General features: G+C 47.3%; 1 protein-coding gene across 1 annotated transcript in view; it reads left to right on the top strand.

Moving 5' to 3' along the window:
- Positions 1–13,126: 13,126 nt before the first annotated feature.
- LOC140394827 (protein unc-13 homolog D-like) overlaps positions 13,127–27,649 on the top strand; it is a 150,591-nt gene continuing 136,068 nt past the window's right edge. Inside the window, exons 1-2 of the mRNA XM_072482006.1 lie at positions 13,127–13,205; positions 19,278–19,383. Coding sequence (XP_072338107.1) covers positions 13,171–13,205; positions 19,278–19,383 — 141 coding nt within the window. The 5' untranslated portion in view covers positions 13,127–13,170. The remainder of the gene's footprint in view (positions 13,206–19,277; positions 19,384–27,649) is intronic.

Consider the following 27,649-nt stretch of genomic DNA (forward strand, 5'->3'; position numbering starts at 1 on the left):
TCGATCAAACTCGGCCAAAACACCTGCAGAACTCCATGATGCAGGTCCAGGTCAACGGGCACGACACTGCATGCCTCTTCGACTCCAGGAGCACGGAGAGCTTTAACCACCCTGAAACGGTAAGGCGCTTCTCCCTACACACCCATCCCACATCCCAAACCATAGCCCTCGCATCTGGGTCCCACTCGGTACAAATCACGGGGTACTGTATTGCGGATCTCTCGATCCAGGGTGCCAAATACACCCGTTTCAAATTTTATACCCTCCCTCACCTCTGTGCCCCCCTGCTGCTCGGACTGGATTTCCAGTGCAGCCACCGAAGCCTGACACTGAAGTTCGGCGGACCCTTGCCCCCCCTCACGGTGTGCTGCCTTGCGACACTGAAAGTCGCACCCCCCTCGCTATTCGCTAACCTCACTCCCGACTGTAAGCCCGTCGCCACCAGGAGCCGGCGCTACAGTGCCCAAGATATGGCTTTTATCAAGTCAGAGGTCCAGCATTTACTGGGAGAGGGGGTCATCGAGGCTAGCAACAGCCCTTGGAGAGCGCAAGTGGTGGTAGTCCGGTCCGGGGAGAAGAAACGGATGGTCGTGGATTATAGCCAGACCATAAACCGATTCACGCAGCTTGATGTGGTGAATGCGTCGCGGAAATGGTAAATCAGATCGCCCAATACCAGGTAGAGAGCGATGCATCAGACATCGCCCTGGCTGCTACCCTCAATCAAGGAGGCAGACCAGTAGCGTTCTTCTCCCGAACCCTCACTGCCTCCGAGATTCGACACTCTGCAGTCGAAAAGGAGGCACAAGCCATTGTGGAGGCTGTGCGGCGCTGGAGACACTACCTCGCCGGTAGGAGGTTTACCCTCGTCACCGACCAACGGTCGGTCGCCTATATGTTCGATAACACGCAATGGGGCAAAATAAAAAACGATAAAATTTTGAGGTGGAGGATCGAACTCTCCACCTACTCGTACGATATCAAGTATCGTCCAGGGGAGCTCAACGAGCCCCCAGATGCCCTGTCCCGCGGCACATGCGCCAACGCGCGGGAGGACCGCCTGCAAGCCATCCACAATGACCTCTGCCACCCGGGGGTTACCTGGCTCGTCCATTTCATCAAGTCCCGCAACCTACCTTACTCAACCAAGGAGGTCAAGGCCATGGTCAGGGCCTGCCAGGTCTGTGCGGAGTGCAAACCGCACTTCTATCGGCCAGACAAGGTTCGGCTCGTGAAGGCCTCGGGCCCCTTTGAGCGACTGAGCGTGGACTTCAAGGGGCCCCTCCCGTCCACCAACCATTATGCCTATTTCCTCACCGTGATCGATGAGTTCTCCCGTTTCCCATTCGCCATTCCCTGCACCGACATGACCTCAGCCACGGTGATTAAGGTACTGCACAGCATCTTCACCCTGTTCGGTTTCCCTGCTTATATCCACAGCGACCGGGGTACATCGTTCATGAGCGATGAACTGCGTCAGTATCTGCTCAGCAAAGGCATCGCCTCGAGCAGAACGACCAGCTATAACCCACGGGGAAACGGACAGGTGGAGAGGGAGAACGCGACCGTGTGGAAGGCTGTCCTTCTGGCCCTGCGGTCGAGAAATCTCCCAACCACCCGCTGGCAGGAGGTCCTACCCGATGCCCTACACTCCATTAGGTCACTCCTCTGCACGGCCACAAATGAGACCCCTCATGAGCGATTGTTTCTCTTCCCCAGGAAGTCTACCTCCGGGGTCTCGCTTCCACCTTGGCTGACGGCTCCGGGACCTGTTCTTCTCCGGAGGCACGCGAGGAGCCATAAAACGGACCCCCTAGTTGAAAAGGTCCGACTGCTCCACGCCAACCCCAGTTACGCCTACGTGAAGTACTCCGACGGCAGGCAAGATACGGTTTCCCTCTGGGATCTGGCGCCCGCTGGATCCTCCACCACAGACGCCCCTTCCCGCGCCGCTCCCCTGCAGGACCCGTCGCCCCCTACAACACACCCCCTTCCGGCCCTACCACCCGTTGGTGAGCTCCTACCGTGCGCCCCCCCTTTACACACCCCGCCGGTGCCGGTTCCGCTACCCCCGGCCCTGCCTAGTTCCTCTGCCCTGACCCGGACCGAAGCTCCGACCGCTGTGCTCCCGGATGTGCCCTCAACCGGGACGTCCATGCCCGCCGCACCACCGCGCGAACTGAGGAGATCGAGGAGGACGATCCGGCCGCCGAGACGGATGGACCTATGATGGCACTTCACCCCCGCCGGACTCCTTTTTAAACAGGGGGTGAATGTGATGAACGGTTACTGCCTTATCATCATGTAAGGTGATGTCCCCTTTAAGACCAGGCTTGGAACCCTGGGGACTCCGCCTCTGGCTCCGCCCATCAGGGAGCCATACATAAAGGCCTGCCTCATGGTCTGTATAGCAGTCAGCTCTCGTCCAAATCTGTAGCATAGTTATTAGCCTAATAAAGCCTTCTTTACAGTTTAATCTCTAAGCATCATTATTGAGGGTACCTCAAAACTCCATCTGGAGATTCTTCCTCTCCTTTAGTAGCATCTCCTCACGGGCCGCCAAGTACATTCAAAATGGTCTTCACAAATCTTTAACGAAAGAGAAAATGGTGGAAAATCTCAGCAGGTCTGGCTGCATCTGTAGGGAGAGCTAACATTTCGAGTCCAATGACTCTTTGTCAAAGCTAACAGACAGAGAAGGTGGGAAATATTTAAACTGTGGAGTGAGAATGAAAGATGAGTCATAGCCACAGAAACCCAAGGAAACGGGGTGCTAATAACCACAGAAACCAAGGGGAAAGAGTGCTAATGGCAGGCCCCAGAGAGAACAAAAGATGTGAGAGGCCAAACAGCAGAGAAACTAACATCAGAGGCTAAACTGTGACAGATGTAGATGTGGGGGGGAGGGGAAGGGGGAAGCAAAGGGGAGAAAGGTGGATAAGTTTGGGGGGGGGGGGGAAGGGGTTAAATATACAGTACGAAGTCTTACAACACCAGGTTAAAGTCCAACAGGTTTGTTTTGAGCACAGTACGAAGTCTTACAACACCAGGTTAAAGTCCAACAGGTTTGTTTCGATGTCACTAGCTTTCGGAGCGCTGCTCCTTCCTCAGGTGAATGAAGAGGTATGCCTCTTCATTCACCCGAGGAAGGAGCAGCGCTCCGAAAGCTAGTGACATCGAAACAAACCTGTTGGACTTTAACCTGGTGTTGTAAGACTTCGTACTGTGCTCACCCCAGTCCAACGCCGGCATCTCCACATCATGGTTAAATATACAGAAAGACAAGAAAGAAAGAAATGGTAAAAGACAGTTAAAATGAAATGGGATGAAAACAAATGAGTCAAGCTGGGGTAGAGCTAATCATCTGAAGTTGTTGAATTCGATGTTGAGACCGGAAGGCTGTAGAATGCCTAACCTGAAGGTGATATGTTGTTCCTCCAGTTTGAGTTGAGCTTCACTGGAACATTGCAGCAGGCCAAGGACAGACATGTGGGCATGGGAGCAGGGTCTTTTGTTAAAATGGCAAGCAACGGGAAGGTCAGGATCCTGAATGCGCCCAGACCGAAGGTGCTCAGCAAAGCGATAACCCAGTCTGCGTTTGCTCTATCCGATATAGAGGACACCACATTGGAAGCAGCGAATACAATAGACCAGATTGAAAGAGGTGCAAGTGAAACGCTGCTTAACCTGGAGTGAGTGTTTTGGGCCTGGGATGTTAAGCATGGAAGAAATAAAGGGGCAGATGTTACACCTGCGATTGCATGGGAAGGTGCCATGGGTGATGGGAGAAGTACTGGGTATGGTGGAGGAGTGTGTGGTAGTCACCACTGTTGTATTATATTGTATATACTGCACTGAATACGAGGGTATTACGGTAAGGCCCCTGTACCACAGGTACGGGGGTAGATCCCTGCCTGCTGGCTCTGCCCAGTAGGCAGAGTATAAATGTGTGTGCTCTCCGAACGGCAGCCATTTCGGCAGCAGCTGTAGGAGGCCACACATCTCTGTGTAATAAAGCCTTGCTTACTCTCTACTCTCATCTCGTCATAATTGATAGTGCATTAGAGTGGACTAGATTATCTCGGCAGGAATGGTCTCTGCGGAATGCTCACAGAGGGACTGAAGGGAAGATGTGTTTGGTGGTGGCATCATGCTGGAGTTGGCGAAAATGGCGGAGGATTATGCTTCGCGTACGGAAGCTGGTGGGATGAAATGTGAGAACGAGGGGGACTCTATCTTTGTTCTAGGAGAGAGGGGAGGGGGCGAGGGTAGTGGCGTGGAAGATGGACCGCACACTGTTGAGGGCCTTGTCAACAACTGTAGGTGGGAAATCACGGTAGAGGAAGAAGGAACACATTTTTGAAGCACCATTTTGGAAAGTGGCATCATCGGAACAAATGCAACGGAGGCGAAGGAGTTGAGAGAAAAGGGATGGAGTCCTTACAGGGTGTAGGGTGCAAAGAGCTGTAGTCCAGATAGCTGTGGAAGTCAGTGGGTTTGTCGTGGATATTAGTAAATAGTCTATTGCCGGAAATGGAGACAGAAAGATCAAGGAATGGAAGGGAAGTGTCTGAGATGGACCAGGTGAAAGTGATGTAGGGGTGGAAACTGGAAGCGAAGTTGATGAATTTTTACAGGTCCGGACGAGAGCATGAAGCGGCACCAAAATAGTCATCAATGTATCGGTAAAGGAGTTGTGGGAGGGGACCCGGGTAGGCCTGGAACAAGGAATGTTCCACATACCCCATAAAAAGGCAAGCGTAGCTAGGACCCATGCGGGTACCCATTGCTACACCTTTGATTTGGAGAAAGTGGGATGAGTTAAACGAGAAGTTGTTGAGAGATAGAACGAGTTCAGCCAGGCGGAGGAGAATGGTGGTGGATGGGAATTGTCAAGGCCTCTTCTCGAGAAAGAGGCAAAGAGCTCTCAGGCCATCTTGGTGTGGGATGGAGGTGTGGAGGGATTGCACATCCCTGGTGAATAGGATGCGGTTAGGGCCCGTGAACTGGAAGCTGTCAATATGACGCAGGGCATCAGAGGAATCCCGGATGTAGGTGGGGAGGGAATGGACCAGACGAGTGAGGATGGAGTCAAAATAAGAGGAAATAGGTTCGGTGGGTGTAGCGCACAAAGACTCTGAGAGACGAATAGAGTGAAGTCGATGAGGCTTTATTAAGCGTGACTGTTCCCCCGCAGTTCAGTAGTAGACTGGCCTGCGGGGGAGGACTCCTGGTTCTCATACTCCGCCTTCAGGGCGGAGCTAGAGGTCAACGGCCAACCAGGACCCGGGATCTGTCAGCCAATGACATCACGGCTTCACAGTCCCACATGACCCCTAATGCATACTACCACAGTGGGGCAGGAACGTGCTGACGCAATGGGCCTACCGGGACAGTCCTTTTCATGGATATTAGGAAGTAGGTAAAAGCGGGCTGACTGGGGTTGGGATAATATGAGGTTGGAAGTCATAGGGGGAAGGCATCCGGAGGAAATGAGGTCGCTAACGGTGTTGGAGATGTTCAGTGGTCTGGTCATGGACCAAAGTTGAGTGGTCTGGTCATGGTCCAGGAGGAGGTAAGAGGAAGTATCTGAGAGTTGGCACTCAGCCTCTGCGAGGTAGAGGTCGGTCAGTACGCCAGACAACAACAGCACCCCCTTTGTCGGCAGGTTTGATGACAAAGTCAGGGTTAGCCCTGACGGGGTGAAGAGCAGAAAGTTCAGAAGGAGAGAGATTGGAATGGGTGAGGGGGGCAGAAAAATTAAGACGGCCAATGTCCCGTCGACAGTTCTCAATGCAAAGATCAAGGGCAGGTAATTGTCCCGGCGGGATGTGGGGGTGGGGGGGGGGGTCTACTTGGAGGCAGAATGTTGCTGGAAATATGTTTTCCTCCACGAACCTTTGCCTTTCTAACCGCTCCCCCTTCATTATGCACCCAAATCGAAATGAACTCCCCCCTGACCACCGCCTTCAGCGCTTCCCCACTATGGAGGCGGAGACCTCATCCGTCCTATTTAGCTCCACATGATTTCGTATATGAACTCCAATTCTTACACAGGCCATCTTACCAGCCAGCAGCCCCACATATAATCTCCACTGCAACCGCTGGGAACCCCCTCTCTCCACTCGCAAGTCCATCAGGTGTGGCGTATGATCTGAGACCATGATCACCGAATATTCCATCCCAGCCATCCCCACCAACAACCTCTCATCCAGCACAAAAAAAATTGATCCGATAATACACCCAGTGAACATGCAAAAATAACGAGAATTCCTTACCCTCAGCCTCCCAAACCGCCATGGGTCCAACCCTCCCATTTGCTCCATAAATCCCAGCAATTCCCTTGCCGTTGCCTACACCTTCAGGGACTTGGGACATGACCAATCTACATTTGGATCCAAATTGTATTGAAATCCCCCCCCCCACCCTCCATAATCAACCAGTGTGTCTTCAGGTACAGGATCTTCGCCAACACTTTCCTCATGAACTCTGCATCGCTCCAATTCGGGGCATATATATTCAACAACACTATGGGTGCTCCCTTCTGCTCACCATCACCAAACACCACTCTCTTACTCACCAACATTGCTAACGGCTCGTCATCATATCCAACCCTGAATGAAAACACTAACCCACCCAATCTTTCCTCAACCTTGTTTGATCTGCAACTTTTTGATCTACAACTTTGAGATGAGTCTCTTATATGAACACCACGTCAGCCTTGAAGCTCTTTAAGTGAGCGAAGGCGCGGGGCCTCTTGATCGGCCCATTCAGTCCCCTAAGATTACAGGTGATCAGCCTGATTGGAGGGCTCCAGGCATGCCGCAATCCCAATCAGCCATATCCACTCTTTAATGAGCTCCTCCAGGCCCATGCCCCACCAACCTCCCTAGCCTCCCCAAGATAACGGCTGCCATCCCCTCTTAACCAGCTGTGCCACACCAACACCTTCCACATCAATAACCCATCCCTCCCCAACCCAAACACCAGACGTCCCACCATCCCAACCCCACAACCCCTCCGAACAAACAAAGAAAACCACCCTCTCCCAAGCACCTCATCCTCTTCCCCCTTTCTCTCCATTCCTCTTCTGTTAACTAGCCCACCAGATAGCAGTGTGACCCCCACCCGAGGCAACAGCTTCTTCCCTCCCAAGCCCTTCATCCACCCCCATTGCCCAACCCTAAATTCTATGCTTCCCTGTACTCCTTCATTCCCCCCCCCCCCCCCCCCCCCCCCCCGCCCCCCGCCAAAAGCTTCCCATGAAAAACCCCACATATTAATATGCATCAAACATTGCTCCTAATGCTGGGAAGATAAAAAGTTAAACAGTTCTTCCTCAACATAGCCAACTAACTAAACCCAATAGGTATGATAAACAACGCAAACGTCCTAACCAGGTATAAATAGAAACAGTTCCCCTCCCTCCCCAAGTACAGCACCTCCACTCCGCTTCACAGGTGTGTCCACCCAAGTTCCAACGTTCTCATGAGTCCCCCAATCCATGGTCCCTTAGGAACTTAATCACCTCCTCTGGCGTATCTAAATAATATTCCTGTCCCCCAAGTGTGACCCACAAATAAGCAGGTACAGCACCCCAAACCGCAATTTATTCTGGAATAGGGCTGCCTTGACCCTATTGATTGATCCACCATTTTGCCAGCTCTGCTCCCAAGTCCTGGTAAATACGAACCACATGTCCTTCCTCTCACGTCTTGCACCTACTGTAGGATCTTCTCCCTGTTCAATTAGCGGTGTACTGCATAATGATCGTCCCCGGCAGCTCTTCTGCTTTTGGTTTCCTTCTCAGCGACCTGTACGCCCAATTCACTTCAGGAGGTCCCCCACCAGCTCCTCGAACATCCGAGCCACATTCTGTGGTCTGTATCCTCTCAATCCCGTCAGGCAGCCCCACAATCGTGAGATTCTGCCTCCTTGAGTTATTCTCCACATCGTCCACCTTTTCCTGAAACATCTTCTGGCCCTTCACCATCATAACAATTTAAGCCTCCAACAAGGCCAAATAGTCCTCTTGGTTGGCCATTGACTCCTCCACCTTCTGAAGCAATGCATTTTGCACCTCCAGCTTCTGCTTCACTGGCTTTAGGGCAGCCCAAATTGGCTATGCCAATTTAGCCAAGTCTTTTTAGGCCTCCTTCCTCTGCTGCTGGAATTTGGCCATTAACTCCTCTAGCTTTTGATAAAGTTCCCCATGGTCGGCTCATGAAGAAAGTAAGGGGGTGTGGGATAGAGGGAAATTTGGCCAATTTGATAAGTAACTGGCTATCACATTGAAGACAGAGGGTGGTGGTGGACGCCCTTACTACTCTCTGAGTAAAGAACCTACCTCTGACATCTGTCTTATATCTATCTCCCCTCAATTTAAAGGTATGTCCCCTCGTGCTAGACATCACCATCCGAGGAAAAAGGCTCTCGCTGTCCACCCTATCCAATCCTCTGATCATCTTGTATGCCTCAATTAAGTCACCTCTTAACCTTCTTCTCTCTAACGAAAACAGCCTCAAGTCCCTCAGCCTTTCCTCATAAGATCTTCCCTCCATACCAGGCAACATTCTGGTAAATCTCTTCTGCACCCTTTCCAATGCTTCCACATCCTTCCTATAATGCGGCGACCAGAATTGCACGCAATACTCCAAATGCGGCCGCACCAGAGTTTTGTACAGCTGCAACATGACCTCATGGCTCCGAAACTCAATCCCTCTATCAATAAAAGCTAACACACCGTACGCCTTCTTAACAACCCTCTCAACCTGGGTGGCAACTTTCAGGGATCTATGTACATGGATACCGGGATCTCTCTGCTCATCCACATTGCCAAGAATCTTACCATTGGCCCAGTACTCTGTCTTCCTGTTATTCCTTCCAAAATGAATCACCTCACACTTTTCTGCATTAATCTCCATTTGCCACCTCTCAGCCCAGCGCTGCAGCTTATCTATGTCCCTCTGTAACTTGTAACATCCTTCTGCACTGTCCACAACTCCACCGACTTCAGTGTCATCTGCAAATTTACTCACCCACCATTTATAAAAATGACAAACAGCAGTGGCCCCAAAACAGATCCTTGTGGTACACCACTAGTAACTGGACTCCAGTCTGAACATTTCCCATCAACCACCACCCTTTGTCTTCTTCCAGCTAGCCAATTTCTGATCCAAACTGCTAAATGACCCTGAATCCCATGCCTCCGTATTTTCTGCAGTAGCCTACCGTGGGGAACCTTATCAAACGCTTTACTGAAATCCATATACACCACATCAACTGCTTTACCCTCATCCACCTGTTTGGTGACCTTCTCAAAGAACTCAATAAGGTTTGTGAGGCACGACCTACCCTTCACAAAACCGTGTTGACTATCTCTAATCAAATTATTCCTTTCCAGATGATTATACATCCTATCTCTTATAAACCTTTCCAAGATTTTGCCCACAACAGAAGTAAGGCTCACTGGTCTATAGTTACCGGGGTTATCTCTACTCCCCTTCTTGAACAAGGGGACAACATTTGCTAGCCTCCAGTCTTCTGGCACTATTCCTGTAGACAAAGATGACTTAAATATCAAAGCCAAAGGCTCAGCAATTTCCCCCCTAGCTTCCCAGAGAATCCTAGGATAAATCCCATCCGGCCCAGGGGATTTATCTATTCTGACACTTTCCAGAATTGCTAACACCTCCTCCTTATGAACCTCAAGCCCTTCTAGTCTAGTAGCCTGAATCTCAGTATTCTCCTCGACATCATTGTCTTTTTCCTGTGTGAAAACTGACGAAAAATATTCATTTAGCACCTCTCCTATCTCCTCGGACTCCAAGCACAACTTCCCGCTACTGTCCTTGACTGGCCCTACTCTTACTCTAGTCATTCGTTTATTCCTGACATATCTATAGAAAGCTTTAGGGTTATCCTTGATCCTACCTGCCAAAGACTTCTCATGTCCCCTCCTGGCTCTTCTTAGCTCTCTCTTTAGGTCCTTCATCGCTAACTTGTAACTCTCGACCGCCCTAACTGAACCCTCATGTCTCATCTTTACATAAGCCTACTTCTTCCTATTGACAATTGTTTCGACTGCTTTAGTAAACCACGGTTCCCTTGCTCGACCACTTTCTCCCTGCCAGACAGGTACATACTTTTCAAGGACACGCAGTAGCTGTTCCTTAAACAAGCTCCAAATTTCCATTGTGCCCATCCCCTGCAGTTTTCCTCTCCATCCGATGCATCCTAAGTCTTGCCTCATCGCATCATAATTGCCTTTCCCCCAGATATAACTCTTGCCCTGCGGTATATACCTATCCCTTTCCATCACTAAAGTAAACGCAATGGAATTGTGGTCACTACCTCCAAATCTAACACCCGTCCTGGTTCATTACCCAGTACCAAATCCAATATGGCCTCGCCTCTCGTTGGCCTATCTACAGACTGTGTCAGGAAACCCTCCTGCATACATTGGACAAAAACAAACCCATCTAAAGTACTCGAACTATAGCGTTTCCAGTCAATATTTGGAAAGTTAAAGTCCCCCATAACAACTACCCTGTTGCTTTCGCTCCTATCCAGAATCATCTTTGCAATCCTTTCCTCTACATCTCTGGAACTTTTCGGAGGCCTATAGAAAACCCCTAACAGGGTGACCTCTCCTTTCCTGTTTCTAACCTCAGCCCATACTACCTCAGTAGACGAATCCTCATCAAACGTCCTTTCTGCCACAATCACAGACATTATCTTCTTGCTTAGGCAAACAGCTCGACAATAACTTTTAAAAGTCAAAGTCTGAAAATGAAATATGAAAAAGAGAGAGAAAGAGCTAATCTTCAGCTTCAAACCAACAAAACAAAAACCAACAAAGTGCTCACAAAAAATCTACCCTACCAATCTACCTAAAAAACTAATCTACAATAAAACTAATCCCCAACTAAAACTCAAAATGGCGGGCCGAAACTTCTTTAGTTATACACTTTCATATCTGTCTTAAGTCATCTAATCACACCCCAATATAATCCTAATTGGTTTGGGTTAGACTCAAACACATTTGATTTGACGGCAAGCCGTCCATCTTCAATATGTAACATTACTTCTATTTGTTGCGTATCTGCATATTTGTGTATGTTAAAGAATGCAATATGGTGCTTTATCAAAGCCAAAATATGCTGGCTTGGCTATTGCAAATGAGTTGCAAAATATAAATCAAAGTCTGTTTCAATTTAGCAAAGTGAATTATGCTGCTTCTATGAAATTGTTATGTTTTGAGAAAGTTGGAATCAAATATATATTTGATTCGATGTCTTATAAACTGTCCATTAAAATGTTTCAGCCTAAAAAGTTATGGAATGTGGTTCACGCTGTAATCACTAATGGCCCGAAAAGAGAACAATAGAGCCTTTAAGTTACTGGACTCTTGTCACCTCGTTGCCATGGAATTCAGCCCTTGTCCTTGAAGAAATGTAGTTAAAAGTGTTTGTTTTATCAGACTTCGGTGTTACTTTAAAACTATGCAAAATGAATTTTCAGAATATGTGTCTCTTCAATCCTTAATTTAAAACTGGGGCTTAATATTTACGCTTAAACAGCTATCTTTTACCTATGTTAGGTGTATTAGAAATACCTGGCTTCTACAGGGCTGAAGGGTGAGTCAGTAATTTTGCTGATGACACCAAGATTGGTGGAGTAGTGGATGAGGTGGAGGGCTGTTGTAGGCTGCAAAGAGACATTGATAGGATGCAGAGCTGGGCCGAAAAATGGCAGATGGAGTTTAACCCTGATAAGTGCGAGGTGATTCATTTTGGTAGAAAAAATTTGAATGTGGATTACAGGGTCAACGGCAGGGTTCTGAGGAATGTGGCGGAACAGAGAGATCTTGGGGTTCATGTCCACAGATTTCTGAAGATTGCCACTCCAGTGGATAGAGCCGTGAAGAAGACTTATAGTGTGTTAGCGTTTATTAACAGGAGGCTTGAGTTTAAGAGCAACGGGGTATGCTGCAACTATACATGACTCTGATGAGACCACATTTGGAGTATTGTGTGCAGTTCTGGTCACCTCATTATAGGAAGGATGTGGAAGCATTGGAAAGGGTGCAAAGGAGGTTTACCAGGATGCTGCCTGGTTTGCAGGATAGGTCTTATGAGGAAAGGTTGAGGGTGCTAGGGCTTTTCTCTTTGGAGCGGAGGAGGATGAGAGGCGACTTAATAGAGGTTTATAAGATAATGAGGGGGATAGATAGAGTGGATGTTCAGAGACTATTTCCTCGGGTGGATGTAGCTGTTACAAGGGGGCATAACTATATGATTCAGGGTGGGAGATATAGGAGGGATGTCCGATGTAGGTTCTTTACTCAGAGAGTGGTTAGGGTGTGGAATGGACTGCCTGCTGTGATAGTGGAGTCGGACACTTTAGGAACTTTCAAGCGGTTATTGGATAGGCACATGGAGCACACCAGAATGACAGGGAGTGGGATAGCTTGATCTTGGTTTCGGACAATGCTCGACACAACATCGAGGGCCGAAGGGCCTGTTCTGTGCTGTAATGTTCTATGTAGCTGCTTCGTTGACCATTATGCGGGCAATGATGCCACAGAGCCCTCTGCCATCATTTCCTCTGTTGCACCTCGAGAGTCCTCCTGGTCTGACTGTTGCCCTTTATTCGTTTCACTCCTCGTTTGGTAGTGCTTAGACATTCCCTGTCGAATGTTCTCACTGTATCTTAGTTTTCCACCTGCGTAACACTCTGCAAAATGGGTGGAAAAGACCAAAAGATCCAACCTTGGACAGGAGCCACCTAATGTGTGTTTACTCACTCCATGGCCGCCATCAGAAAGCAACACTAGGTTTTAATGTGATTAATGGAGTACATTTGGCTGCAGTGCAGAAGAAGAAAAAATCGACACATCTCCTGTAAATTAGTTAAAAACACTGCTATAGAAAACCACAAAGAAACAGGGAATCTGTGTTGCGCAGTTCAGATTAGGGTTTATGCAGTCTGCATTATAGTACCTCTTGGACAGATGAGGGAAGTATGAAAAATATCTGTTTACGGGTAATTTAGCTTTAAAATGTGAACCTTTTACATCACAGATGTGTTATACTAACTTCAACATATTTGTTTCTACTTTAGATGGTTGTTCCTTTAATTGAGTTCCTGAAAAATGAGTTTGCGTACATGGACACCAATCTAGTGGAAGAAAATTTTCAGAGGTCAGTCACAGGGCTCAGTACGTAATACGGTAGAAAGAAAAGAATTTCAAATCTGGAAAAAACACAACGACTGGAAAAGCACAGCAGATAAAAAAGTAACTGGAAAGAGAAAATGCTGGTTATATCGAGTGTGTAACTTCAATAGAATTGCAGAGTGAAAATCATCTCGGTCTTCAGTTCTGGTGAAAGATCACAACCCAAAGCATCAGTAACTTGTCTTAAACATATTAATGTTTCAGGAACAGGGATCAGTACACCCTGTGTGACTTACTGTTTGTTCATATTGGTGAACAGAAAACTGCAATATGCAAAGAACTAGTTTCAAAACAGTGCGCAGTTGACTATCTCAATCCAAATATAGGGCGGGATTTACCGACCACCCCGCTGCGTGTTTTTAGGTGGCGGAGGCGGTTTGCCAGCGGGATCTACTGACCCCTGCCATTCTCAATGGGATTTCCCGCAGCACCCCTTGTCGCCGGGAAACCCATGCTCTGGCTTGGGACCAGAATTTCCCATCGGTGTGAACAGCTGGTAAATCCCGACCATAGTAATTTGGGAAACCATTGATTAATAGTGATAGGGACAGGTTGTTCCACTGGATTTTAACAGGGCAATAAATAGGTGTCGGTTAGATGATTTTGGCGCTAGCTCCAATTTTAACCCAAAGGATTAAAATTTATGTTGGATTCACCATTAGTCTATCTGGTTGCATTTGTCACCTTGTTTTTAAAACCCTGCCATGATTTCACCACCTGGCTCTTTCCTAACCTCCTTCAGCCCAACAATCTGCCTCCAGTCTTAATCTCGTGCGCTGCCTGATTTACTTTGTTAAATCATCGGTGGCCATGCCTTCAGCTGCTAAGGCCCTAAGTCTTGGAATTCTCTCTCTCTCTCTCTCTCTCCCCCTCTCTTTAAGATAAGGTGCTCCATAAAATCTCCCTTTTCGACAAAATCTTTGGTCATCTGTCCCAAACTCCTTATGTGACTCACTGTCAATATGTGTTTGATAATATGCTCCTGTGAAGTGCTCTAATACACTTTATTATGTAAATGCAGGTTGTTGTTGCTGGTACATAGAACATAGAACAATACAGCGCAGTACAGGCCCTTCGGCCCACGATGTTGCACCGAAACAAAAGCCATCTAACCTACACTATGCCATTATCATCCATATGTTTATCCAATAAACTTTTAAATGCCCTCAATGTTGGCGAGTTCACTACTGTAGCAGGTAGGGCATTCCACGGCCTCACTACTCTTTGCGTAAAGAACTGACCTCTGTCCTATATCTATTACCCCTCAGTTTAAAGCTATGTCCCCTCGTGCCAGCCATTTCCATCCGCGGGAGAAGGCTCTCACTGTCCACCCTATCTAACCCCCTGATCATTTTGTATGCCTCTATTAAGTCTCCTCTTAACCTTCTTCTCTCCAACGAAAACAACCTCAAGTCCATCAGCCTTTCCTCATAAGATTTTCCCTCCATACCAGGCAACATCCTGGTAAATCTCCTCTGCACCCGCTCCAAAGCCTCCACGTCCTTCCGATTATGCGGTGACCAGAACTGTACGCAATACTCCAAATGCGGCCGAACCAGAGTTCTGTACAGCTGCAACATGACCTCCCGACTCCGGAACTCAATCCCTCTACCAATAAAGGCCAACACTCCATAGGCCTTCTTCACAACCCTATCAACCTGGGTGGCAACTTTCAGGGATCTATGAACATGGACACCTAGATCCCTCTGCTCATCCACACTTTCAAGAACTTTACCATTAGCCAAATATTCCGCATTCCTGTTATTCCTTCCAAAGTGAGTCACCTCACACTTCTCTACATTAAACTCCATTTGCCACCTCTCAGCCCAGCTCTGCAGCTGATCTATGTCCCTCTGTAACCTGCTACATCCTTCCACACTATCGACAACACCACCGACTTTAGTATCGTCTGCAAATTTACTCACCCACCCTTCTGCGCCTTCCTCTAGGTCATTGATAAAAATGACAAACAGCAACGGCCCCAGAACAGATCCTTGTGGTACTCCACTTGTGACTGTACTCCATTCTGAACATTTCCCATCAACCACTACCCTCTGTCTTCTTTCAGCTAGCCAATTTCTGATCCACATCTCTAAATCACCCTCAATCCCCAGCCTCCGTATTTTCTGCAATAGCCTACCGTGGGGAACCTTATCAAACGCTTTGCTGAAATCCATATACACCACATCAACTGCTCTACCCTCATCTACCTGTTCAGTCACCTTCTCAAAGAACTCGATAAGGTTTGTGAGGCATGACCTACCCTTCACAAAGCCATGCTGACTATCCCTGATCATATTATTCCTATCTAGATGATTATAAATCTTGTCTCTTATAATCCCCTCCAAGACTTTACCCACTACAGACGTGAGGCTCACCAGTCTATAGTTGCCGGGGTTGTCTCTGCTCCCCTTTTTGAACAAAGGGACCACATTTGCTGTCCTCCAGTCCTCTGGCACTATTCCTGTAGCCAATGATGACATAAAAATCAAAGCCAAAGGTCCAGCAATCTCTTCCCTGGCCTCCCAGAGAATCCTAGGATAAATCCCATCAGGTCCCGGGGACTTATCTATTTTCAGCCTGTCCAGAATTGCCAACACCTCTTCCCTACGCACCTCAATGCCATCTATTCTATTAGCCTGCGGCTCAGCATTCTCCTCCACAACATTATCTTTTTCCTGAGTGAATACTGACAAAAAATATTCATTTAGTATATCGCCTATCTCTTCAGACTCCACACACAACTTCCTATCCCTGTCCTTGACTGGTCCTACTCTTTCCCTAGTCATTCGCTTATTCCTGACATACCTATAGAAAGCTTTTGGGTTTTCCTTGATCCTTCCTGCCAAATACTTCTCATGTCCCCTCCTTGCTCGTCTTAGCTCTCTCTTTAGATCCTTCCTCGCTACCTTGTAACTATCCATCACCCCAACTGAAACTTCACACCTCATCTTCACATAGGCCTCCTTCTTCCTCTTAGCAAGAGATTCCACTTCCTTGGTAAACCACGGTTCCCTCGCTCGACACCTTCCTCCCTGCCTGACCGGTACATACTTATCAAGAACACGCAGTAGCTGATCCTTGAACAAGCCCCACTTATCCAGTGTGCCCAACACTTGCAGCCTACTTCTCCACCTTATCCCCCCCAAGTCACGTCTAATGGCATCATAATTGCCCTTCCCCCAGCTATAGCTATGCGGTGTATACTTATCCCTTTCCATCATTAACGTAAACGTCACCGAATTGTGGTCACTGTCCCCAAAGTGCTCTCCTACCTCCAAATCCAACACCTGGCCTGGTTCATTACCCAAAACCAAATCCAACGTGGCCTCGCCTCTTGTTGGCCTGTCAACATAGTGAGCTGATGTTGCCCTCCTTCAATAGTATGGGTCTTAGTCAGTTTGTGGATGACACCAAGGTTGGTGGAGTGGCAGATAGTGTTGAGGATTGTCCAAGGATACAGCAGGACATAGGTTGGAGACTTGGGCAAAGAAATGGCAAATGGAGTTTAATCCAGACAAATGTGAGATAATGCATTTTGGTAGGTCTAACTGTCGTGGATTTAGGTTATTCCGGATCTGATAATACTCTATTACTAACCTATGCCCTAGGTTAACCTATTAAAAGAGGGAAACCTGTTTTCCTGCCAAGACTCAGAATAGATCTTACAAAGGGAGAATGCTTTTCCGGGTCTCAGACAGTTAAACAGGATTTCAGTTACTTTCTATAGGGAGAGTTCAGATTGGTCACTCATAACTAAATCGATACCTCTTGAGGTTGTGGTCCTATTGCCTATTTAGGCTTCCTAAATGAGTGTCTAGGAGATCAACCTCGAGATTAATTTTCACACAGTATGATTTTAATTAAAATATCTTTATTGTGAAAATACTACCAATAGATACATACTGAATTGCAGAGTTAAAGTATAAGTGGACTAAACAGTCCTTCTAGTTATCTACTAACATACTAACTTCCCTCAATCGATTGAGATATCTAAACATGGAAAAATCCTTAAAGCATCTCTATCAGTTCCTTAGTACATTTCCAAGAAGTTATACAAAATATACTTACAACAGGTTTTGACCGACGAGACAAGCTTCCTAAGAACAGAACTGACTCTCACCCTAAAAGGGGGGTCAGGATCAGAGAAAGAAAATACTTCTGCTAAAATCCCCTCTTCTTATATACATAAAACTTGCTTATCGGTTCAGGAAGGCATTTATTACCTTGGCATTTATTGTTGGTTAATTACCTATAGCCAAATGGCTAATTGGATGTACTATAACTGATAGATCTTTTAATGGTTGTAGTGTTTCTGTAATTGTCAGGAATCCTAAGATATATTGGCAAGGGAGGCATTGGTTGGTGCCTGCCTCTTGTCAGGGTGACATCCTCTCCAGATATCAAAACAGACACTTTTGTGAAGGTGTTATCGTAACGTCCAAAGGTATAGTTTGAGAAAGATTTGTGTATCTATTTATCTGGAGAATTCCTTGTCCTTATATTTTGAATACTTCTTGGGAGGGGAGTTTGTCTCAAAGAATTTATGGTCTGTCAAAGAAGAGCCTTTAATTGTTTGATACTAATGAGTCCTTGGAACCAGCTTGGAGTCTCTCCCATCAGGTGGTAACCTCAATCTGACCTTTAGCTGGAGTGGTTTTATTCCATCTTGAATTAGAATGCTGTTTGTATGACTGCCTTATTTTTAATCCGAATTCTGCGGTGAACGTGATATCCATCACATAACATAGAGGGGATATATACCGTAAAAGGCAAAATTCTAAGGAATATAGAAAGTCAGAGATATCTGGGCGTGCAGGTCCACAAGTGGCAATACAAGGGGACAAAGTAGTCAAGAAAGCATATGGAATGCTTGCCTTCATTGGACCGGGCAACAAGTATAAAAACTGGCAAGTCATGCTGCAGTTGTACAGAACCTTGGTAAGGCCGCACTTGGAATATTGCACACAATTCTGGTCGCCATATTACCAGACAGATATGGAGGGTTTGGAGAGGATACAGAAGAGGTTTACCAGGACGTTGCCTGGTCTGGAGGGTGTTAGCTATGCGGAGAGGCTGAATAGACTCGGACTGTTTTCATTAGAATGACGGAGGTTGAGGGGTGATCTGATAGAGGTCTACAAATTATGATGGGCATGGATAGAGTGGATGGGCAGGCATTCTTTCCCAGGGTGGAGGGGTCAGTCACCAGGGGGCATAGGTTTAAGGTCCATGGGGCAAAGTTTAGAGGAGTATTGCTAGGCAGGTGTTTTTTTACGCAGAGGGTGGTGAGTGCCTAGAATGCGCTGCCAGGGGAGGTTGTGGAAGCAGATACATTAATGGCGATATGGATATGATGGGTATAGAGGGATACGGCACAAGGAAGTGCTGAGGGTTTTGGCCAAGGTTCGTATCATGACCGGTACAGGCTTGGAGGGCCGAATGGCTGGTTTCTGTGCTGTATTCTCTGCTCTTTGTTCTTAGTTTTTTGTTTGAGTTGTGAGAGTTGGGGAGGGGGAAGAGGGCCCAGACCTTTGGTGCTTTCCTCCATCTAGGCAGAGGCAACCTCCATGCTGGAGGTAGGAAAGGACATGCTCCCAGACAAAAATATTAATCAGAATGTCAGACATGTTCTTCGCTTGTTTAGTTTTTCCCTCTTCATGTCGATATAATTTAGCTTCTCATACAAACATACAAAATAGGTACAGGAGGAGGCCCTTTGAGCCTGTTCCGTCATTCAATAAGATCATGGCTGGTCTGATTGTAACCTCAACCCCACATTCCTGCTGACCCTTTCACCCCTTTGTTAATCAAGAATCTATCTGGCTCTGCCTTAAAATATTCAAAGATTCTGTTTCCACTACCTTTTGAGAAAGACAGTTTCAGAGACTCACAACGCTCTGAGAGAAAAAGGTTTTCCTCATCTCTGTCTTATTTTTAAACAGAGAACCCTAGTTATAGATTCTCCCATAAGAGTCCCAGTCCAAATCCTAGATGTGAAGGCATTTATGGCAATTCATTGTATCTTTTCTCACAGCCTTCTAGGTTTCCTTTGGACAGATATACTTGAGATCGTCTACTCGACTTCACATCAGGGCGATGTTTCTCCGAGGTTTTATACGAAGCTAAAGGATGCTTTGAGGGTGAGATTATTTGACTGATATGGACTAGATGTAATGTGAAGACTGTGCTCAACGTTGCACAGTTCTTCCTAATATGGATCAGACAGACATTTAGCTGTCATCAGATTTTACTCCAGCTGAATTGGAGGATCTCCCCATCACCATGGGTTTGAAGATCAAAGGCGCAATTTTCCGAGACTGCACTCATGATGAAGAGGCTTGCCCATTTGGAACACATTTTGGAATCAATTATCCTTGAGGGTGTACGCTGGAATTCCTAACATGTGCTCCCGGGTGGCCAGACTCCCCTGCTGAGAATGAGATTTTGTGGAATTACATCTTGTAGTTTTAAAAGATTTATCTCCATTCTTGCCTGTTTCTTAAAATGAGTAACTCATTGTTACTCGAACATTTTATACATTAATGAAATGGCCATTGTAAACTGATTATTAGCCCCGCTTAGTAAATATTATGGAATTTCCTCAATAACAGGACCTTGCTGATTAGTAACCGTCCAGATGAATAACTTGGCTCCATGGACAAGTATAAATTTCATTGATTTATCTGAAGCTATTTTAATAGGCTGGTTACATGAGAGTGTGGTATCATAGAATCATAGAATGGTTACAGCACAGAAGGAGGTAATTTGGCCATCTCCACAAGAGAAAGTCAGTTAGTCGCACTCCCCTACCCTTTCCCTATAGTCCTGAATGTTTTATTTTCACTTCCAGTGCTTATCCAATTCTGTTTTTAAAAACCACAATTGAATCTGTCTCCACCACACTCTCAGGCAGTGCATCCTGACCACTCACTGCACCTGAAAGTTTTTCCTTTATGCCGCCATTGGTTCTTTTGCCATTCATAGAATCATAGAATCATAGAAGTTTACAGCATGGAAACAGGCCCTTCGGCCCAACCAGTCCATGCCACCCAGTTTTTACCATTAAGCTAGTCCCAGTTGCCCGCACTTGGCCCATAACCCTCTATACCCATCTTACCCATGTAACTATCTAAATGTTTTTTAAAAGACACAATTGTACCCGCCTCTACTACTACCTCTGGCAGCCCATTCCAGACACTCACTACCCTCTGAGTGAAGAAATTGCCCCTCTGGGCCCTTCTGAATCTCTCCTCTCTCACCTTAAACCTATGCCCTCTAGTTTTAGACTCCCCTACCTTTGGGAAAAGATGTTGACTATCTACCTTATCTATGCCCCTCATTATTTTATAGACCTCTATAAGATCACCCCTAAGCCTCCTACGCTCCAAGGAAAAAAGTCCCAGTCTATCCAGCCTCTCCTTATAACTCAAACCATCAAGTCCCGGCAACATCCTAGTAAATCTTTTCTGCACTCTTTCCAGTTTAATAATATCCTTCCTATAATAGGGTGACCAGAACTGCACACAGTATTCCAAGTGTGGCCGTACCAATGTCTTGTACAACTTCACCAAGACGTCCCAACTCCTGTATTCAATGTTCTGACCAATGAAACCAAGCATGCCGAATGCCTTCTTCACCACCCTGTCCACCTGCGACTCCACCTTCAAGGAGCTATGAACCTGGAGTAGGTCATCTGGCCCCTCTAGCCTGCTCCGCCATTTAATGAGATCATGGCTGATCTTTGTGGACTCAGCTCCACTCTCCGGCCCATATCCCCGAATCCCTTTATTCTTTAGAAAGGTATCTTTTTCTTAAAAACGTTTAAAGAAGGAGCCTCAACTGCTTCACTGGGCAAGGAATTCCAGAGATTCACAACCCTTTGGGTGAAGAAGTTCCTCCTACACTCCATCCTAAATCTACTTCCCCTTATTTTGAGGCTATGCCCCCTAGTTCTGCTTTCCCCGACCAGTGGAAACAACCTGCCCGCATCTATCCTATCTATTCCCTTCATAATTTTATATGTTTCAATAAGATCCCCCCGCATCCTTCTAAACTCCAATGAGTACAGTCCCAGTCTACTCAACCTCTCATCATAATCTAATCCCCTCAACTCTGGGATCAACCTAGTGAATCTCCTCTGCATTCCCTCCAGTGCCAATATGTCCTTTCTCAGGTAAGGAGACCAAAACTGAACACAATACTCCAGATGCGGCCTCACCAACACCTTATACAATTGCAGCATAACCTCCCTAGTCTTGAACTCCATCCCTCTAACAATGAAAGACAAAACTCGATTAGCCTTCTTAATCACCTGTTGCACCTTGTAGCCACTTAAAATGGCTGATTCCCTATTAATTTGGCCAAAACCCGATTTAAAATGGCTAACCGAAAAAGCTGATGGGAAAAGCAGCCAACAGGACACAAAAGGACAGCTGCAGACAGAATAGCGTATTCGGCTCTGGGGAAGTTGGCCCAGATCGATACTCAAGACCATTAGCAGCACATCAACCCAGACATCTGCAGTTTAATCGGCTATCCCCGGGAACAATTGCAACATATTAGCAATTGAATGCCGGACCAGACCTGTCGGCGCCTGCAGTGGCCGAAACAAAGACAGGTGAACGACCACCCCCCGATCGAGGAATCGCCCCGTTATTGGACATCACGAACCCAGTGATTGGGAACAAGTCCAATCACTTGGGACTCGGGGTCAAGGGCCGCCCCGAGAGGCGGGAAGGCCCTGGGCCCTATAAAGTGAGGGGCCAAGTTCAGATCTCTCTCTCTCCCTTCTTCACCTGCTCGAGACCTTCGCAAGAACATCGATCAGAAACAGTAAGTCTGACTCCAGCGATCGCTACCCGATAAAGACTCCCAGCCATCGACCCGTATCAGCCTTTTTGAATCCCGCGGGCCAGAACCGATTCGATAAGCCATTCGTTTCCCTGACCTGGTGGGCCCTTTCTAAAGTTAAGTATTGGCCAGAAGTGATAGGTTTCTATATAGATAGTAGGATTATTGTGTAAGCATTAATTGTTGTATATAATAAATGACCGTTGATTTCAATCTTACTAAGCGGTAAAGATACCTGGCGACTTGTGAGCAAAGGTGACATAATCAGAGGTAATAAAACTAAGGCTAAAAAGAGCAACAACATGCACACCAACATTTTGCGACTCGTGCACCAGCACACCCAGGTCCCTCTGCACAGCAGCATGTTTTAACATCTTACCGTTTAAATAATAATCCATTCTGCTGTTATTCCTCCAAAAATGGATAGCCTCACACTTGGCAACATTGAATTCCATCTGCCAGACCCTAGCGCATTCACCTAACCTATCCAAATCCTTCTGCAGACTTCCGGTATCCTCTGCACTTTTTGCTTTACCACTCATCTTAGTGTCGTCTGCAAACTTTGACACATCGCACTTGGTCCCCAACTCCAAATTGTCTATGTAAATTGTGAACAACTGCGGGCCCAACACTGATCCTTGAGGGACCCCACGAGTTACAGGTTGCCAACCAGAGAAACACCCATTTATCCCCACTCTCTGCTTTCTGTTAGTTAACCAATCCTCTACCCATGCTACCACTTTACCCTCAATGCCATGCATCTTTAGCTTGTGCAGCAACCTTTTGTGTGGCACCTTGTCAAAAGCTTTCTGGAAATCCAGATATACCACATCCATTGGCTCCCCGTTATCTACTGCACTGGTAACGTCCTCAAACATTTCTACCAAATTAGTCAGACACGACCTACCCTTTGTGAACCCATGCTGCGTCTGCCCAATGGGACAATTTCCCTCCAGGTGCCCCGCTATTTCCTCCTTAATGATAGATTCCAGCATTTTCCCTACAACCGAAGTTAAGCTTACCGGCCTATAATTACCCGCTTTCTGCCGACCTCCTTTTTTAAACAGTGGTGTCACGTTTGCTACTTTCCAATCCTCTGGGACCACCCCAGAGTCTAGTGAATTTTGATAAATTATCACTAGTGCATTTACAATTTCCCTAGCCATCTCTTTTTTTTAATAAAATATTTTATTGAAAATTTTTGGTCAACCAACACAGTACATTGTGCATCCTTTACACAATATTATAACAACACAAATAACAATGACCTATTTTATAAACAGAAAATGAATAAATAATAAATAACAAAAATGAAAACTAACCCAAATTGGCAACTGCCTTATCACAAGTAACACTCTCCAAAAATATAATTTAACAGTCCAATATATAATTATCTGTAGCAACGACCTATACATATTATACTGTATATATTAACAACCCTGAGAGTCCTTCTGGTTCCTCCTCCCCCCCCCCCCCGCCCCCCCACCCCCCACCCCCCCCCCCCCCCCCCCGATCCTGGGCTGCTGCTGCTGCCTTCTTTTTTCCGTTCCATCTATCTTTCTGCGAGGTATTCGACGAACGGTTGCCACCGCCTGGTGAACCCTTGAGCCGATCCCCTTAGAACGAACTTAATCCGCTCTAGCTTTATAAACCCTGCCATGTCATTTATCCAGGTCTCCACCCCCGGGGGCTTGGCTTCTTTCCACATTAGCAATATCCTGCGCCGGGCTACTAGGGACGCAAAGGCCAAAACATCGGCCTCTCTCGCCTCCTGCACTCCCGGCTCTTGTGCAACCCCAAATATAGCCAACCCCCAGCTTGGTTCGACCCGGACCCCCACTTCTTTTGAAAGCACCTTTGTCACCCCCATCCAAAACCCCTGTAGTGCCGGGCATGACCAAAACATATGGGTATGATTCGCTGGGCTTCTCGAGCACCTCGCACACCTATCCTCCACCCCAAAAAATTTACTGAGCCGTGCTCCAGTCATATGCGCCCTGTGTAATACCTTAAACTGAATCAGGCTTAGCCTGGCACACGAGGACGACGAGTTTACCCTGCTTAGGGCATCTGCCCACAGCCCCTCCTCGATCTCCTCCCCCAGCTCTTCTTCCCATTTCCCTTTTAGTTCATCTACCATAGTCTCCCCTTCGTCCCTCATTTCCCTATATATATCTGACACCTTACCATCCCCCACCCATGTCTTTGAGATCACTCTGTCCTGCACCTCTTGTGTCGGGAGCTGCGGGAATTCCCTCACCTGTTGCCTCGCAAAAGCCCTCAGTTGCATATACCTGAATGCATTCCCTTGGGGCAACCCATATTTCTCGGTCAGCGCTCCCAGACTCACGAACTTCCCATCCACAAACAGATCTTTCAGTTGCGTTATTCCTGCTCTTTGCCACATTCCATATCCCCCATCCATTCCCCCCGGGGCAAACCTATGGTTGTTTCTTATCGGGGACCCCCCCAAGGCTCCAGTCTTTCCCCTATGCCGTCTCCACTGTCCCCAAATCTTCAGTGTAGCCACCACCACCGGGCTTGTGGTGTAGTTCCTCGGTGAGAACGGCAATGGGGCTGTCACCAGAGCCTGTAGGACGCCCTCTCTAATCTCTTCCACGCCGCTCCCTCCTCCTCTCCCATCCACTTACTCACCATTGAAATATTAGCGGCCCAATAATACTCACTTAGGCTCGGTAGTGCCAGCCCCCCCCCCCTATCCCTGCTATGCTGTAAGAATCCCTTCCTCACTCTCGGGGTCATCCCGGCCCACACAAAACCCATGATGCTCTTTTCAATCCTTTTAAAAAAAGCCTTCGTGATCACCACCGGGAGGCACTGAAACACAAAGAGGAATCTCGGGAGGACCACCATCTTAACCGCCTGCACCCTCCCTGCCAGTGACAGGGATACCATATCCCATCTCTTGAAATCCTCCTCCATTTGTTCCACCAACCGCGTTAAATTTAACCTATGCAATGTGCCCCAATTCTTGGCTATCTGGATCCCCAGGTAACGAAAGTCCCTTGTTACCTTCCTCAATGGTAGGTCCTCTATTTCTCTAATGTGCTCCCCTGGATGCACCACAAACAACTCACTTTTCCCCATGTTCAATTTATACCCTGAAAAATCCCCAAACTCCCCAAGTATCCGCATTATTTCTGGCATCCCCTCCGCCGGGTCTGCCACATATAGTAACAAATCGTCCGCATACAAAGATACCCGGTGTTCTTCTCCTCCTCTAAGTACTCCCCTCCACTTCTTGGAACCCCTCAACGCTATCGCCAGGGGCCCAATCACCAGTACAAACAATAATGGGGACAGAGGGCATCCCTGCCTTGTCCCTCTATGGAGCCGAAAATATGCAGATCCCCGTCCATTCGTGACCACGCTCGCCATCGAGGCCCTATACAACAGCTGCACCCATCTAACATGCCCCTCTCCAAAACCAAATCTCCTCAACACCTCCCACAAATAATCCCACTCCACTCTATCAAATGCTTTCTCGGCATCCATCGCCACTACTATCTCCGTTTCCCCCTCTGGTGGGGGCATCATCATTACCCCTAACAGCCTCCGTATATTCGTGTTCAGCTGTCTCCCCTTCACAAACCCAGTTTGGTCCTCGTGGACCACCCCCGGGACACATTCCTCTATTCTCATTGCCATTACCTTGGCCAGGATCTTGGCATCTACATTTAGGAGGGAAATAGGTCTATAGGACCCGCATTGCAGCGGGTCCTTTTCCTTCTTTAAGAGAAGCGAGATCGTTGCTTCAGACATAGTCGGGGGCAGTTGTCCCCTTTCCTTTGCCTCATTAAAGGTCCTCGTCAATACCGGGGCGAGCAAGTCCACATATTTTCTATAGAATTCGACTGGGAATCCATCCGGTCCCGGGGCCTTTCCCGCCTGCATGCTCCTAATTCCTTTCACCACTTCTTCTACCTCGATCTGTGCTCCCAGTCCCACCCTTTCCTGCTCTTCCACCTTGGGAAATTCCAGCCGATCCAAAAAGCCCATCATTCTCTCCCTCCCATCCGGGGGTTGAGCTTCATATAATTTTTTATAAAATGTCTTGAACACTCCATTCACTCTCTCCGCTCCCCGCTCCATCTCTCCTTCCTCATCCCTCACTCCCCCTATTTCCCTCGCTGCTCCCCTTTTCCTCAATTGGTGTGCCAGCAACCTGCTCGCCTTCTCCCCATATTCGTACTGTACACCCTGTGCCTTCCTCCATTGTGCCTCTGCAGTGCCCGTAGTCAGCAAGTCAAATTCTACATGTAGCCTTTGCCTTTCCCTGTACAGTCCCTCCTCCGGTGCTTCCGCATATTGTCTGTCCACCCTCAAAAGTTCTTGCAGCAACCGCTCCCGTTCCTTACTCTCCTGCTTCCCTTTATGTGCCCTTATTGATATCAGCTCCCCTCTAACCACCGCCTTCAGCGCCTCCCAGACCACTCCCACCTGGAGCTCCCCATTATCATTGAGTTCCAAGTACTTTTCAATGCACCCTTAGACACCCCCCCTCATCTGCCATTAGTCCCATGTCCATTCTCCAGGGTGGGCGCCCTCCTGTTTCCTCCCCTATCTCCAAGTCTACCCAGTGTGGAGCGTGATCCGAAATGGCTATAGCCGTATACTCCGTTCCCCTCACCTTCGGGATCAACGCCCTTCCCAGCACAAAAAAGTCTATTCGCGAGTAGACTTTATGGACATAGGAGAAAAACAAGAACTCCTTACTCATAGGTCTGCTAAATCTCCACGGGTCTACACCTCCCATCTGCTCCATAAAATCTTTAGGTACCTTGGCTGCTGCCGGCCTCCTTCCAGTCCTGGACTTCGACCTATCCAGCCCTGGTTCCAACACCGTATTAAAATCTCCCCCATTATCAGCTTTCCCATCTCTAGGTCCAGAATGCGTCCTAGCATCCGCCTCATAAAATTGGCATCATCCCAGTTCGGGGCATATACGTTTACCAAAACCACCGTCTCCCCCTGTAGTTTGCCACTCACCATCACGTATCTGCCCCCGTTATCCGCCACTATAGTCTTTGCCTCGAACATTACGCGCTTCCCCACTAATATTGTTGATTCCCAAATTTCTTTCTCTGTCAGTCTGGCCTCAATAAAAGTTGAGATGGATTCGCACGTAAAAAGAAGTTATTTATTTAGCTTGCAAGCTTAATTCATCTTACAGAAACATAAGAGACATCCAGCCTCTTACACTCCAGAAAGCGACTGAACAAAGAGACAAAGGGATCTCTGCAAAATCAATTCAAATGGTATCAAGTTTCACATACTCGACGGACATAGGTCAGCCTATGTCCCTCTTGACCTGTTTGATCTATTCTGATTGGCTCACTTCCAATCCCTTTCTCTGGCCCCTATCAATGCAGCATCACTCTCATAGACACACCTCTTTTTCCATGCGGTCTCAAATCCCTTTGTCCCTAACTGCCAGAATCAAAGTGGCTTATTTCTACATTACATTAACTAGTATCTCTAAAGTAACTATTTTATATCACATTCGTCAATATAGCCACCCCCCTGTTTTTCGCA

This window comes from Scyliorhinus torazame, chromosome 18 (assembly GCF_047496885.1).
Source record: "Scyliorhinus torazame isolate Kashiwa2021f chromosome 18, sScyTor2.1, whole genome shotgun sequence".
Classification (NCBI taxonomy): Eukaryota; Metazoa; Chordata; class Chondrichthyes; order Carcharhiniformes; family Scyliorhinidae; genus Scyliorhinus; species Scyliorhinus torazame.